The 15,714-nt window shown below is 45.1% G+C and overlaps 1 protein-coding gene across 1 annotated transcript in view; it reads right to left on the bottom strand.

Annotated features, from left to right (window-relative positions):
* The window catches only part of IL31RA (interleukin 31 receptor A), a 36,778-nt gene extending 32,384 nt beyond the window's left edge, over nucleotides 1–4,394 (bottom strand). Inside the window, exons 1-2 of the mRNA XM_009896610.2 lie at nucleotides 4,343–4,394; nucleotides 1,490–1,786 (exon numbers count right to left, since the gene is read on the bottom strand). Coding sequence (XP_009894912.2) covers nucleotides 1,490–1,786; nucleotides 4,343–4,394 — 349 coding nt within the window. The remainder of the gene's footprint in view (nucleotides 1–1,489; nucleotides 1,787–4,342) is intronic.
* Between the last annotated feature and the right edge of the window lie 11,320 nt (nucleotides 4,395–15,714).

Below are 15,714 nucleotides of genomic sequence, written 5' to 3'. Positions count from 1 at the left end.
TTTCCTGTCAGACTTAATATAACACTCAAAGTATCTTTCTTTTACTTACAATCTTAGCATGCATTAAACTATGTGGACAGCTAATACCTTCTACTGCTTTTTATTCCATCTTTTGTTACCAGGATGGGACACACAAGCGTATCACAGTATCACAGTATAACTAACGTTGGAAGAGACCTCAGGGATCATCAAGTTCAACCTGTCACCACAGACCTCATGACTAGACCATGGCACCAAGTGCCACGTCCTATCTCCCCTTGAACACCTCCAGGGACGGTGACTCCACCACCTCCCTGGGCAGCACATTCCAATGACGAACGACTCGCTCGGTGAAGAACTTTCTCCTCACCTCAGGTCTAAACCTCCCCTGGCACAGCTTGAGACTGTGTCCCCTTGTTCTGGTGCTGGTTGCCTGGGAGAAGAGACCAACCCCTTCCTGGCTACAACCACCTTTCAGGTAGTTGTAGAGGGCAATGAGGTCACCCCTGAGCCTCCTCTTCTCCAGGCTAAACAATCCCAGCTCCCCCAGCCTCTCCTCATAGGGCTTGTGCTCAAGGCCTCTCACCAGCCTTGTTGCCCTTGATAGCATCACCTATCCATACAATAAGAGAATATGCATATGTGTACATACGCATGTATCCTGTAATGTTCTCTTTAGAGATTATAATATATTCATACAGAGATGCATTTAGAATAGAATAAGATAAAATGGAATAGAATAAGCTAGAATGGAATGGAATTGAATGGAATGGAATAGAATAGAATAGAATAGACCAGGTTGGAAGAGACCTTCGAGATCACCATGTTCAACTCATCATCCAACACTATCTAATCAACTAAACCATGGCACCAAGCACCCCATCAAGTCTCCTCCTAAACACCTCCAATGATAGCAACTCCACCACCTCCTGGGGCAGCCCATTCCAATGGGCAACCACTCCCTCTATGAAGAATTTCTTCCTTACATCCAGTCTAAACCTCCCCGGGCACAGTTTGAGACTGTGTCCTCTTGTTCTGGTGCTGGTTGCCTGGGAGAAGAGACCAACCTCTGCCTGTCTACAACCTCCCTTCAGGTAGTTGTAGACAGCAATAAGGTCTCCCCTGAGATTCCTCCTCTCCAGGCTAAGAATTTTTCAGAATTGAGGATTAGGGAGGAAATCCTCCCTGGAGAAAGCTGAAGTTTTCTAGGCTAGATAAAAGACATAGCCAAAGGGGCAAACCCAGTAATCTTTCAACTCAGTGGAAAACCTCCACTAACTTCAGCTAGCCAAAAGTCAGAGTGAGACACATTGTGTACCAGTGTCAGTAAAGAATGTCTGCAAGTTAATACTTTATTTCAGGAGGAAAAAAAAAAACCACAAAGGAGATACACGAATACAGGCGTCTTACAATGGCACAAGCTAAGGCAAGCTGTTTTAAAAGTACATCTTTGATAATAAGCTGTAAAAAGATGAGATGCTAACATTATTTTTTACAATATTCTACTTACAGCCAGATTCTACTTCAGTGTGAACCAGAAGTTGTTCCTTGTCTGGGTGCTTCATGAAACATTGCACATGAGCTTTGCTGTAAGTGAAATTATGGATGGTTACACTAGATACAGTCTCATTCACAATGTGATAGTTTTCCTGAGCAATCAACTCATGATTCAATTTCCAGATTATGTGGCTTGCATTTCTGTGAGGCGTATAGTGTTTTCCAAGAAAACAATACAGTTTCAAAGTGGATCCTCTCTCAATTTCAGGCGATGAAGGAAAGATGTCGGCACCTCTGACAGAGTTTTCGTCTAAAAACAAAATCAAGGATATCACATAACCTAATTAATTAAAATGCCAGTGGAAAACAGTAATTTGTTTTGTTCTCTACAGATCCATTTAATTAGATTTTTTTTTTTTCATATAGAGTTCAAATAAAATGCTTAGTTACTCAAATCAGACATTATAATAATAATAATAAACAGGTTGGAAGAGACCTTCAAGATCATCGCGTCCAACCCATCAACCAATCCAACCCAGCTAAACAACTAACTCATGGCACCAAGCACCCCATCAAGTCTCCTCCTGAAAACCTCCAGTGATGGCGACCCCACCACCTCCCTGGGCAGCCCATTCCAGTGGGCAATCACTCCCTCTGTGTAAAACTTCCTCCTAACCTCCAGCCTAAACCTCCCCTGGTGCAGCCTGAGACTGTGTTCTCTTGTTCTGGTACTGGCCGCCTGGGAGAAGAGACCAACCTCCACCTGTCTACAACCTCCCTTCAGGTAGTTGTAGACAGCAATAAGGTCACCCCTGAGTCTCCTCCTCTCCAGGCTAAGCAACCCCAGCTCCCTCAGCCTCTCCTCACAGGGCTGTGCTCCAGACCCCTCCCCAACTTTGTTGCCCTTCTCTGGATACCTGCCAGCATCTCAACATCTTTCCTAAACTGAGGGGCCCAGAACTGGACACAGCACTCAAGGTGTGGCCTAACCAGTGCAGTGTACAGGGGCAGAATGACCTCCCAGCTCCTGCTGGCCACACTGTTCCTGATGCAGGCCAGGATGCCATTGGCCCTCTTAGCTGCCTGGGCACACTGCAGGCTCATGTTCAGCCTACCATCGACCAGCACCCCCAGGTCCCTCTCCACCTGGCTGCTCTCCAGCCACTCTGACCCCAGCCTGTAGCTCTGCATGGGGTTGCTGTGGCCAATGTGCAGAACCCGGCACTTGGATGTGTTCAATCTCCTGCCCTTGGACTCTGCCCATCTGTCCAGCCTGTCGAGGTCCCTCTGCAGACCCTCTCTACCCTCCAGCAGATCAACTCCTGCCCCCACCTTGGTGTTGTCAGCAAATTTACTGATGATGGACTCAATCCCCTCATCCAGATCATCAATAAAGATGTTAAAGAGCACGGGGCCCAGCACTGATCCCTGGGGCACACCACTGGTGACTGGCTGCCAGCTGGATGTGGCACCATTCACCACCACTCTCTGGGCTCGGCCCTCCAGCCACTTCCTAACCCATCACAGTGTGCTCCCATCCAAGCCATGGGCTGACAGCTTGGCCAGGAGTTTGCTGTGGGGGACGGTGTGAAAGGCCTTGCTGAGGTCCAGGTAGACTACATCCACAGCCTGCCCCACATCCACCAGGCAGTCACCTGATCATAGAAGGAGATCAGGTTGGTCAGGCAGGACCTGCCCTTCCTAAACCCATGCTGGCTGGGCCTGATCCCTTGGCCATCCTCTAAGTGCTGTTAGGAAATGCAATTCGCATTGATGTTACCACAGATACTATGCAAAAATTGTATTTCTACACCTTCCCAGAAATAGTGAAAAATTTCAACTCTAATGTTTTTTTAATAGCTGAAAATGAAGAGAGCCTCTAGTCTTTTACATTTGTTTTTTTAAAGCCATTCTTACATGTAAAAGGTCTGCATACCATTTAGATGGTAACTACTGTATCAGAAAATACATTGAACTGCTTTACAGCTAAGCTGCTGTGTATTTCAATATCCCTTTAGTACTTGTACCACTTATAGGGTTTCTATTTGCAGATACAGTGCAGGAGTTGTATACAAAATGTGTGTAAATACACAGAAGCAGGCTGAATGAATTAATTCAGCAACATGGTTATCAAACAGCACCAGTATCACCAATTAAAAGTCCTGCTGGTTTTTTGTTGGCTTGGGGTTTTTTTCTGTTACTTATTACTTGATGCCAAATTTCATGAACAAATCTGTTAAATAACACCACCACCACTCTGTACTGTAGACAGCACTTCTTTGCTAGAACATAGGAATGAAAGGGAATCAAAAACAAAACTTCTTTGTTTTCCTGTAATCACCTCCTCTGGGGTATATTAATTGTAAACTGTTTTCTGTTTCTTTTTGTTTCCTTTTTGTTTCAAAGTGATTTCTCGGTGTTCCAAAGTCATAAACATTGGTTCAGAATCCAAGAAGAGCTGAACTATGATCTGTGTTCTAGATGCAGATCACTCACCTATATTGTATGCAACAGGGAAACAGGTAATAAAGTAAGTTTTGGGGTAGGTTTTTTGTTTGTTTGGTTTTTTGTTTGTTTTTTAATACTTTAAATACAAAAGAAAACAAATCCAGGCTATCATGATCACAACATTCCACAAAGAAGACATCCAAAGCTCCATAAATTAGCTATTTTTATATATGTACACTACTTAGTCAATCACCCACTAACTTCCATTTATAAAATGCTTTGCTTTTTTTTCCTTTTTAAAAAATTTTTTTATTATTATTTTTTATTATTTTTATTCTTATTTTAATCATTTATAGAAGGTCACCTTTTGGTGAGATCTACTTACGGTAAGATGGTTGCTAATAGTCAAAAAACATACCTGCTGTAGAGCTGCAGAGTAGGATAAACAGCCCAATCAAATAGTTGAACATCTCCTTTTCAGCAACTGTGGGCAGAAAATGCTGTGGTAAAATAAAAACAAAAATAGTATACTTCAAGTAGGGATACCCCTATAACACCTTGTAAGTATTTGCATTCAACTTAATAAAGGTATTCAGTGACTCTCACTTGCACTGAAGTATTGCTTTGTCTACATGTTACTTTACTGCACAGTGGGAAAAACTTGATACAGTTTTCCTATGACAAGTACGTGTGTTTCCCATAAAGAAAAGGGAGATAAGTGCACCTGAAATCCTTCTGAGGGCGATCCAATCTACCTAGATAATTTATCTTCCAAGCACCATGTAGTGAATTGGTAAGATACATACCTACATCCACTTAAAATCCCACTTGCCCTGAGCAGATTCACCTAGCAGAGTGAAAGGGAAGGCTGTTGCAAAAGGAACGATCCACATCTGTTCTGCATCACCACCTAAAAAAACAATTATACAGGAAGTGGGCAAAAGTCCCAGGTGATCATCTAGCCAGAATATGGGGTGAATTAACATTGGGTTGTCTGGGACAACTGAAAAGCAAGGAAAGGCACCTCTCTGGCTTGCTCTTTGAGGCTTGTGCAGCCTCTGCCTGTCTACAACCTCCCTTAAGGTAGTCGTAGAGAGCAATAAGGTCACCCCTGAGTCTCCTCCTCTCCAGTCTAAGCAACCCCAGCTCCCTCAGTCTCTCCTCATAGGGCTTGTGTTCCAAACCCCTCACCAACTTTGTTGCCCTTCTCTGGACACGTTCCAGCAAGTCAACCTCCTTCCTAAACTGAGGGGCCCAGATAACAAACAAAACAAAACAAAAACAAATCAACTGATTCACCAAAGTCAGATTTCTTGCAGGCAGGGTCAATCTGAAAGAAGGTTGCATTAAATGAATAAAAAAATGTTGTGCAACATAGTTGACAGCACAAAGCTTTCTCAACACCAAAACATCTCGGGGTTTACCTCTTCCATTTTGAAATCTGTGTTGTTCGCAAGAGCTGTGGTTTAAAAATTCAAGTAAGTCAGGAAAAAGAATTACCCAAAGAAACTTTATTTCTAAATAGAGTTTGAAGAAGAGTATTTCTTAATCACCATTCTTCCTCATTTTGGGACAAGAAAGCTTTTTTTCCATTCCAATCAAATTCTACCTACACAAACACGTACTTCTGTGTGCAGTGTAGTTGTTATGCTATGAATAAAGAAGCTAATCACAGGACTTCAACCTGTATAAAACAGTCCCAGTCATCTTTTGGAATTTCCAACATCTTTGCTGGAACCTGACTGGGCAGACACTTTTCTAACAGCTATGCAAGAGGAAAGAAGCTGAACAGTTACTTCTATCTTCTATTTAGTTTTCAGCAGCAATTGCTATAGCACAGCCACAACAACTACCACATGGCAAGACAGACCTTGGCCTATATAATACCAGCCAATGCTGAATGGCAGGAGCATAGCCCTGTGCTGAGCCCCACTGGACCACCCAACTGTGATGTTATGCACAGATGCAACTGGAAAAGTCATAATCATCAGTTTTCAGAGTTCCAAAATTCAAATCCATTAGTGTTGACACAAATCCTAGAGGGAAAGATGATACTATCAGGCCAATGATCCAAACAGGAACTTCAGTCTTCTTCCTGCTTCTACAAAGTGTAGAAGCATCAGATTGCAGTCTTGGTCAGGATTCTATCAAGGTTTAGTACCAGTGAGAATCAGAAGAGGAAAATGGAGGTTTTTCTATATGAGTCAGAAAAAAGATAATGACATTTAAACACGTAGTTGGAAGCAGTAAACATGGGAGACAGATAATGCCTTTTCCCAGCCCTCTAGCATTTCCCCTTGAAATTCTGTGCCAACTTTTAACCACAGAAACTTATTCTAAAAATGCCACAGCAGGCAAAACAAACAAACAAACAAACACACACCAACATCCACAAAACAACCAACTGACGGTATTCAGCAAGTTTAAAGACTTATTAATTTAAAAGCTTCAAATCAACCGGAAACGGAAAAAGCAGGAAAGCTGATTTCCCCTTTCTGTCTTTGAATTTGAAAGATAGGCACAAAAGGATAAAATACTTTTGTTCTAAAATTCTGAAGGACATAGTGACTGGGAAAGGTCAGCTCAGTTAACTGCTGATAACAGCTATTTAGTATACCCTAAAGAGGCCAAATAGGTTGATAAATCCTTTCATTATAAAACAGTATTTAACAGCATATTCAACATTAATACTTCTTCACATAAAATGCTATACATTGAAATTTAAATGCAGTGTTTACCTAAATGCATCTTTATAATAATAGTGAAAGATAATGAATCTGTATCTAGTCAATAGAATATAATTCATAGAATACATAGAATACGTAGAATAAACCAGGTTGGAAGAGACCTTCAAGATCATCGCGTCCAACCCATCAACCAATCCAACACCACCCAAGCAACTAACCCACGGCACCAAGCACCCCATCAAGTCTCCTCCTGAAAACCACCAGTGATGGCGACTCCACCACCTCCCCAGGCAGCCCATTCCAATGGGCAATCACTCTCTCTGTATAGAACTTTTTCCTAACATCTAGCCTGAACCTCCCCTGGCGCAGCCTGAGACTGTGTCCTCTTGTCCTGGTACTGCTTGCCTGGGAGAAGAGACCAACATCCGTCTGTCTACAACCTCCCTTCAGGTAGTTGTAGAGAGTAATAAGATCACCCCTGAGTCTCCTCTTCTCCAGGCTAAGCAACCCCAGCTCCCTCAGCCTCTCCTCGTAGGGCTTATGTTCCAAACCCCTCACCAACTTTGTTGCTCTTCTCTGGACATGCTCCCGCAAGTCAACCTCCTTCCTAAACTGAGGGGCCCAGAACTAATCCTCTGAAAAGCATAAGAAATAAGCTTCTAAATATATCATGTAAAAAATGCTCAACTAGATGAAAAAGCTGGAAATCTACTGTCATGGGCTGAGTTGAACCTGCTGCTGTTATTCACACCATGATGCAGCCATGCCAGCCTAAGATGAAAGTGCTAACTGGAGCAAAGTATTATGGGGTTTGAAGTTCAGATAGCAACATGGGAGTCTTCCCATTCCAGTTGCTGCATCTGGGTTCCAGATTCTTGTGTGTTGGTCTTTTCCGCTGGGATGGCAGTGGGACAAGGAGGGATGGGGTAGTTTTCTGGCTTGGGCTTTTGGCTCGCTTGCTTTTGCTTGCTGCTTCTTTGTGCCATGTTTTTGTCTGCAAATAGGCTAAGGTAATTATGCATTTTGTACTATGTTTATCTGATTTTCATCAGTCAGTCTATTATTATCTCACTTTTCTTAGTCTCAATCTCAAGTTTTTGAGTGTTACTTTTCCCTCATTTCTGTGTTGGGAAAATAGCCCACTGGTTTGGTTTGACCCATTTTGTCCCAAGTCCAACCGTAACACCAACTATTTGTTTGCTAATTAATATATTATACCACATAATAAGAACAAAATTTTCATGAAGAAAGCTTAAAATTGCAAACCCCAAACAAGATTTAATTCATTTTGACATATTGGACACTTTTAACTACATGATTATATTTCATTTGATAATGCTCACTAAAAGAAAGGCCAAGACATCAGTATCACTACAACTGAATTTTGGTGATACTACTGAAGAGAATTGCAGCACATGGAGTGGCATTGTATTCCTTGTTCTTTTTTCACTGAGAAAGAGAAAATGGTCTAGTCAGGGCATAAACAGGCTTCATGTATAGATACGGTGTTGGAGCCTTCTTTTGCCCTGTGTGTGAGAGACTACAAAGTCTGTTATTGGACACAGAAGTCCACCTGAGAGACAATCCCTCTTGAAATGTTTTTTGGGGGGGGGCATTGGTGGGGGGTTTTTGGGTGTTGGGGTTTTGTTTGGTTTGTTTGGGGGTTTTTTTTGGGGGGGAGGGTGTTGATACATTTTTTTATATTCTCTTTTGAAGGTTCTCCAGTATTTCACATCTGTCCTGGAGAGCAGACACAGTATCTAAACAGTCAGAGCTAGATTTACATAAGTGAGCTACAGCCTCTGTTGCATTAATGCAGTGAACATATAAAACAACAGGGAAGCCTTTGCACAGCTAACCTTGGGCTGTTCCTTATTACCTTTTACTGATGGATTGTAACACCTGACATACCTTGTTATAGGAACACCAGGTCACTATAAAACACTTACCTGCTCTTCCTGTACATCTAAGAAGAACATTAGCCCTTTTTTCCCCCAACAGCAGTCAGTCATCTGAAATTGAAAGTTACTACTTTCTAAGAGTCTGTTGAACATGCTCTGTATTCTTTGATCCCAAGTGTATTTATCTTGGTGCTGAATAGAATAAGATAGTTGCTATATCACCCTGCTAATTCAGATTGTCTTGTAAATGTTATATATCCTGGTTTTCTTCTGTTTACTACCTACATGGTAATTTTTATTGACAATATTTTTATGTGTTAGTCAAGATTGCCAGCTGAAACGCAGCATGGTAGTGTGAAGCCATGCTTCAAAGGACTGACTGTGAACAGCTATGTTTTGAGAGCTGTTGGTACAGCGTTCTTTAATTGCATGTGTTCCCCAAGGCACCAAATAATGCCAAAAATTTACCAGGCTTACATGATTAGAAAAATCAAGATCTTTAACATTCAATACTGCTACCTCTATGACACAGACTTAAACTTTTTAATTTTTTTGCCTGTTATTATCCCTTTTGAAACCTGTTTTGTTACTGATGAGCCTTTTGACAGAAGAATTTGAACTGGCTGCTCCCCCCTTTTGCACAATACATGAACCTTACTTCAAGCATGAAAACATTCTTTTGCATAGTTTCTTAACTCACAGATAGAACATAACACAAACATAATGCATAACACAAACATAATACAAACTTATGTTTCCCCAGGCAGTGGAAACTGTTCAAGCACAGAAGCAGCATGGGGCTAGTGTGTTTAAAGCCGATATGTCACTTCGAGAAAAACGGGATGAACACAGACAATGTAAGCAGCCAGCAGTTAGGAGAGAGCTCTCTTCGATGACTGCATACATTGCAAACGTTCTGAGAACTAACTCTTACTCCTGCACACACACACACAAAACCCCACTGTCAAGCATCTGTATTACATTCTTCCCCAAAACAAATGCAAACAGCTAAATGGGAAGTTTCAACTTTTCACATTCTCATGGACTTGAAAGAAAGAAACTGAAAGGAGATGCTTGGCCCAAACAGTCACAGAAACATGCACTGCCGCGCATTTGGGACCAAAAGATAACTGGAGTTACTGAGCAAGCATCACTGCTGGTACGATCCACCGAAGTGGATCTACGGGGGTGAATGTCACATTTAGCCATGTTCCATATTAACAAATCTGAGCAGAGGGGCTTCTGCTCAAACACACAACCCCCAAAACCAACCAACCAAAGTACTTCTCGCTTACCGCAGTTGCAGAACGGGCGTTTCGCATCACCAGGACCTCTGCCTCCCCACAACTGCCAAGAGATACAGCAAAGTATCGCAGCGCTAGCGCCTCAGCGCTGGCAACACGTTTTCCAGTGATTGTTGAGAGACAGAAACCACCACCCCTGCCTCACGGGGGGCGTTGCCAGGCTGCACAGGCTCCAGCTGCCTCCGCACCGGCGTGGAGTCCCCCTACCCGCAGGAAGCGCTGCCCGAGGGGGCACCGACGCCTCCGTGGGGTCAGCCGAGGGCGAACGCCCTGCTTTCGCAGGCTGCCGGTAGCGAGAGCTCCCTAAAAGGGGCCGGCGCCACGGGGCACGGCCACACCCGCCTCGCTAAGTCACCGCCCCGGGGACCCGCGTGGGACCAAAAGGCAAAGCCTTCCCGACCCGCCAGGCCTTTTACTGCTGCCTCCCGCTACGCCCGGACCCGCCATGGGCCGAGGCGGGGATGCGAGGCCGTCCCCTGCCGCGGCGACCCCACTTGCCAGACGGGGATGCGGCCTGGGGCGAAGGTGGGGGAAGGGCAGGGGGACGCGAGCGCTGCACCAGCCTGGCGGCAGCCTGCAAGGCGCACGATACACATGTTTAGGCACAAATCTCTTAGTGCTTTAGTCTAAGTCTGCTGTATAGTGATAGAATAGAATTAGAGACCTTCAAGATCATCACGGCCAACCTATCACCCAACACCATCTAATCAACTAAACCGTGGCACCAAGTGCCACATCCAGTCTACTCCTAAACACCACAGGGACCTCGACCGACTGGACAGATGGGCAGAGTCCAATGGGATGGCATTTAACAAGTCCAAGTGCCAGGTGCTGCACTTTGGCCACGGCAACCCCATGCAGAGCTACAGGCTGGGGGCAGAGTGGCTAGAGAGCTGCCAAACAGAGAGGGACCTGGGGGTGCTGATTGACACCCGCCTAAACATGAGCCAGCAGTGTGCCCAGGTGGCCAAGAGGGCCAATGGCATCCTGGCCTGTATTAGGAATAGTGTCGCCAGCAGGAGCAGGGAGGTCATTGTGCCCCTCTACTCTGCATTGGTTAGGCCACACCTTGAGTCCTGTGTCCAGTTCTGGGCCCCTCAGTTTAAGAAGGACATCGAGACACTTGAACGTGTCCAGAGAAGGGCAACAAGGCTGGGGAGAGGCCTTGAGCACAAACCCTATGAGGAGAGGCTGAGGGAGCTGGGATTGTTTAGCCTGGAGAAGAGAAGGCTCAGGGGTGACCTCATTGCCCTCTACAACTACCTGAAAGGTGGTTGTAGCCAGGAAGGGGTTGGTCTCTTCTCCCAGGCACCTAGCACCAGAACAAGGGGACACAGTCTCAAGCTGTGCCAGGGGAGGTTTAGACTTGAAGTGAGGAGAAAGTTCTTCACCAAGCGAGTCGTTAGTCCATGGAATGGGCTGCCCAGGGAGGTGGTGGAGTCACAGTCCCTGGAGGTGTTCAAGAGGAGATTGGACGTGGCACTTGGTGCCATGGTCTAGTCGTGAGGTCTGTCGAGACAGGTTGGACTTGATGATCCTTGGGGTCTCTTCCAACCTTAGTTATACTGTGATACCTCGATACTGTGATACCTCCAGTGATGGTGACTCCACCACCTCCTCGGGCAGCCCATTCCAATGGCCAATCACTCTTTCTGTGTAGAACTTCTTCTTAACATCCAGCCTAAGCCTCCCCTGGCACAGCTTGAGACTGTGTCCTCTTGTTCTGGTGCTGGTTGCCTGGGAGAAGAGACCAACCCCCACCTGGCTACAACCTCCCTTCAGGCAGTTGTAGACAGCAAGAAGGTCTCCTCTGAGTCTCCTCTTCTCCAGGCTAAGCAACCCCAGCTCCCTCAGCCTCTCCTCATAGGGCTTGTGCTCCAAACCCCTCACCAGCTTTGTTGCCCTTCTCTGGACATGCTCCAGCAACTTGACATCTTTTGTAAACTGAGGGGTCCAGAACTGGGCACAGGACTCAAGCTGTGGCCTAACCAGTGCTGAGTACAAGGACACAATGATTTCCCTGTTCCTGCTGGCCACACTGTTCCTGATACAGGCCAGGATGCCATTGGCCTTCTTGGCCACCTGGGCACAATGCTGCCTCATGTTCAGCCTACTATCAACCAGTACCCCCAGGTTCCTTTCTGACTGGCTGCTCTCCAGCCACTCTGACCCCAGCCTGTAGCACTGCATGGGGTCATGTGGCCAAAGGACAGCACCTGGCACTTGGATGTGTTAAATCTCATGCCCTTGGACTCTGCCCATCTGTCCAGCCTTTCAAGATCCCTCTGCAGAGCTCTCCAACCCTCTAATAGACCAACACCTGCTCCCAGCTTGGTATCATCGGGAAATTTACTGATGATGGACTAAATGCCCTCATCCAGATCATCAATAAAGATATTAAACAGGATGGGGCCCAACACTGATCCCTGGGGCACACCACTAGTGCCTGGCTGCCAGCTGGATGTGGCACCATTCACCACCACTCTCTGGGCTCAGCCCTCCAGCCAGTTCCTAACCCATCGCAGTGTGCTCCCATCCAAGCCATGGGCTGACAGTTTGGCCAGGAGTTTGCTGTGGGGAACAGTTTCAAAGGCCTTGCTGAGGTCCAGGTAGACTACATCCACAACCTGCCCCACATCCACCAGGCAGTCACCTGATCATAGAAGGAGATCAGGTTGGTCAGGCAGGACCTGCCCTTCCTAAATCCATGCTGGCTGGGCCTGAGCCCTTGGCCATCCTGTAAGTGCTGTGTGATTGCCCTCAAGATGCCCTGTTCCATGATCTTGCCTGGGACTGAGGTCAGGCTGACAGCCCAAAATTCCCTGGCTCATCCAACCGGCCCTTCTTATGGATGGGCATCACAGTGGCCAGCTTCCAGTCATCTGGCACCTCTCTGGTGAGCCAGGACTGCTGAAAAATGATGGTGAGTGGCTTGGCCAGCTCATCTGCCAGCTCTCTCAGCACCCTAGGATGGATCCCATCTGGTCCCATGGACTTTTGGGGATCCAAGTGGCTCAGCAGGTCTCTAACTACTTCCTTCTGGATTACAGGGAAACTATACTGTTCCCTGACTCCAACTGCCAGCTCAGGAGGCCAGTTGTCCAGAAGACAACCTATCTTGCCATTAAAAATTGAGGTAAAGAGGTGTTAAGTACCTCTGCCTTTTCCTCATCTTTGGTTACAATATTCCCCTCCATGATGTACATAGCAACGTTTGATACATGCAGAACAACATCTTTAAGTTGCATAAATATGCAGAGTGAAACAAGCACTTTAGGTCTTTGCCACCACTGATGGGTACTTACACTTACATACCTCTTGCATTGTTTAGAACTTCAGCACTACAAGAGAAACAACTGAAGACACAATGCCTTTTAAAGCTAACAAATTCATTCTAATTAATGGCTTAGAAGAAAACTGCAGTCATCAGCAACATGGAAAGGAATAAATGGAATGAGAAAGAATATTGCATTTAAGAGAGGTACTGTGAAGTTAGTAAGTGGGAATCCAAAGTCCCCTGTAATATGCCTCTTACTAAGCACTGACAGTCCTTTCTAAGCAGACACTCACCAAGAACGTATAGTGTATTTTAATGTCATCTAGAAGTCTTGGCCCCAATTCAGGAAGAGATCCATAACAGACAATGAATGTGTTTATCCTATGGTAGACTCACCATCACTGGAAATGTTTAAGAAGAGACTGGATGAGGCACTTGGTGCCATGGTTTAGTTGACTAGATGGTGTTGGGTGATAGGTTGGACTTCATGATCTCGAAGGTCTTTTCTAACCTGGTTAATTCTGTATTCTGTATTCTATACTTGTGGCACAGTAAAGATAAGATGTAGGTCTCAATACATGTTTATTTTGAAACCTGTGACTCTTGAGCTGTCACTGTAATCAGTTATCTCACCCATTCACCTCCCCGTGAGGGAGATGCTGCTTGTCTAGGATGGTTGTGCTGGCTCCCTGCTCCACAGCTGCTTACCATTACAGAATGATCAAATGGTTTGGATTGATACAGGCTCTAAAGGTCATCTGATTCAATCCCCCTTGCAGTAAGCAGGGCCATTCTTCACTAGATCAGGCTGCTCTGAGTGTTGTTGAGCCTGATCATCTGATGGGGCCTCAACTACCTCCCTGAGCAACCTGTTGCAGTGTTCCACCACCCGCATGGACAGAAATTTGTTCCTAGCATCCAATCTAAATCTACTCTTCTCTAATTTTAAACCATTGCCCCTCATCCTATCACTGCAAGCTTTTGTAAACTTTCCTTCTCCAGCCTTTTTGTAAGCCCCCTTTAGATGCTGTGAGGCCAGCCTTAGGTCTCCCAGGAGCCTCTTGTTCTCCAGTCTGAACAACCCCATCTCCCTCAGCCTATTCTCATAGAGAGACATTCCAGCTCCATCAGGTCCCTGTCCTTCCTGTGTTGAGGGCTCCTGAGTTGGACTCAGTATTCCAAATGAGTGGCAGCCCCAAACCCTATCAGTCAGAGTACTCACACTCCCCCAGCATTTGTCTCCATGTATCTCTCCCTTCTCCAGGATCTCTCCTCACTTCCAAGACCTTCCCCTCTGCAGGATGTTCACCTTCTTTCCCAAGCCCCAAGCCCCTGGCATGTCCATGCAAAAGCACATAGCATTATCATCCTGCTTACCAACTCATGCCTATTGATTAATGGGGAGACTCAGGAAATACCCCTTCTGTTTAGTCCAGGTAGATAGCAAGCAGCAGGTTTGTACTCAAGATTTTAAAGGTTCCATTTCAGAGCCTCACCCTGCATTTGCACCACGATTACCTGTGGCAATTAGAATGTGCATTCACAATCCTTTTCTGTTTGTTTCTGTTTGTTTGTTGGATGTGTTATTTTGGTTTTGTTGTTGCTGGTGGTGGTGGTGGGTTTGGGTGTTTTTTTTTTGCTTTGGCTTTGGCTTTGGTTGGGGGGGGGGGGGGTGTCCCTACCACAATGACCCAATCCCTGTGGATCTCAGGCTGTCTGAGGGCAAAATTCCCTAAGCCTAAGCCTTAAGTCTCAGGCCAAACTGTTGGTGGATTGATGCTCACTTCATTGGCTTGTTCCTACTGCTGTGACATCCAGATCGTGTTTTTGCATGCCTTTTTCCCTCACAGCAGCCACTCACTCCAACTTTCAGTGCACTCATTAGCCTGCACCCTCTTTAGCTAATAATGGGATTCAGCCAGGTAACCTATTAACTCCCTTTTTAAATTTTGGATGATGCTGCCACCTCTTCATCATCCATGACCTCAGTATAAGGCTGCACTGTGAAGTGCTTTGATGTTTCGATTTCCCTCTGCTATTTACAAGTATTGTGATACATTAGCACACACACTGTATTTTGAAAACTTCTACTACTACATAACACATGAAACAAAAATGTTATTCAACAGAAGCAGACCCAAACTTCAACCTAAACTCTCCTTGACATACCAGAAGGATTCTTCTTTCTTTACTGAGCATGAGAAAAGAGGGCAGAGCTAGACCCTTATGTGGGTTTTTTATTATTATTTGGATATGTGTTTTGCATCTGATCTCATAGCTGCCTGTGCCGGCAGATGGATACATTACTTTAATTGAATTACTAAAAGATGGCTGCACAATCTTTCAAAGTGATTAAAAATTGCACCAGACCTATCAAAGGAGATATGCAAGTGCTTAACTTTTAAGAACCTTGACTCATCCTTCTGATGGCCTCAGGACTACTTACACACTTAAATTAAAGCTCCAATAGTTTCAAATGTTTTTGTGTGGACTGTGCTTGTAGCACTTAGGAGATTTCAGGATGCAGAGGTTACTTAATGCAAGTGTCAGTAATTGCTCCAGCTACCACCACATAATGACTAGTAAAGGGAAAAACATCTTACTGAAAAAGGTGCTGTGAC

Source organism: Dryobates pubescens, chromosome Z (assembly GCF_014839835.1).
Source record: "Dryobates pubescens isolate bDryPub1 chromosome Z, bDryPub1.pri, whole genome shotgun sequence".
NCBI classification, from domain to species: Eukaryota; Metazoa; Chordata; class Aves; order Piciformes; family Picidae; genus Dryobates; species Dryobates pubescens.
Note: the sequence above shows the minus strand (reverse complement) of the source record. Positions and strands in the feature narration are given on the sequence as shown.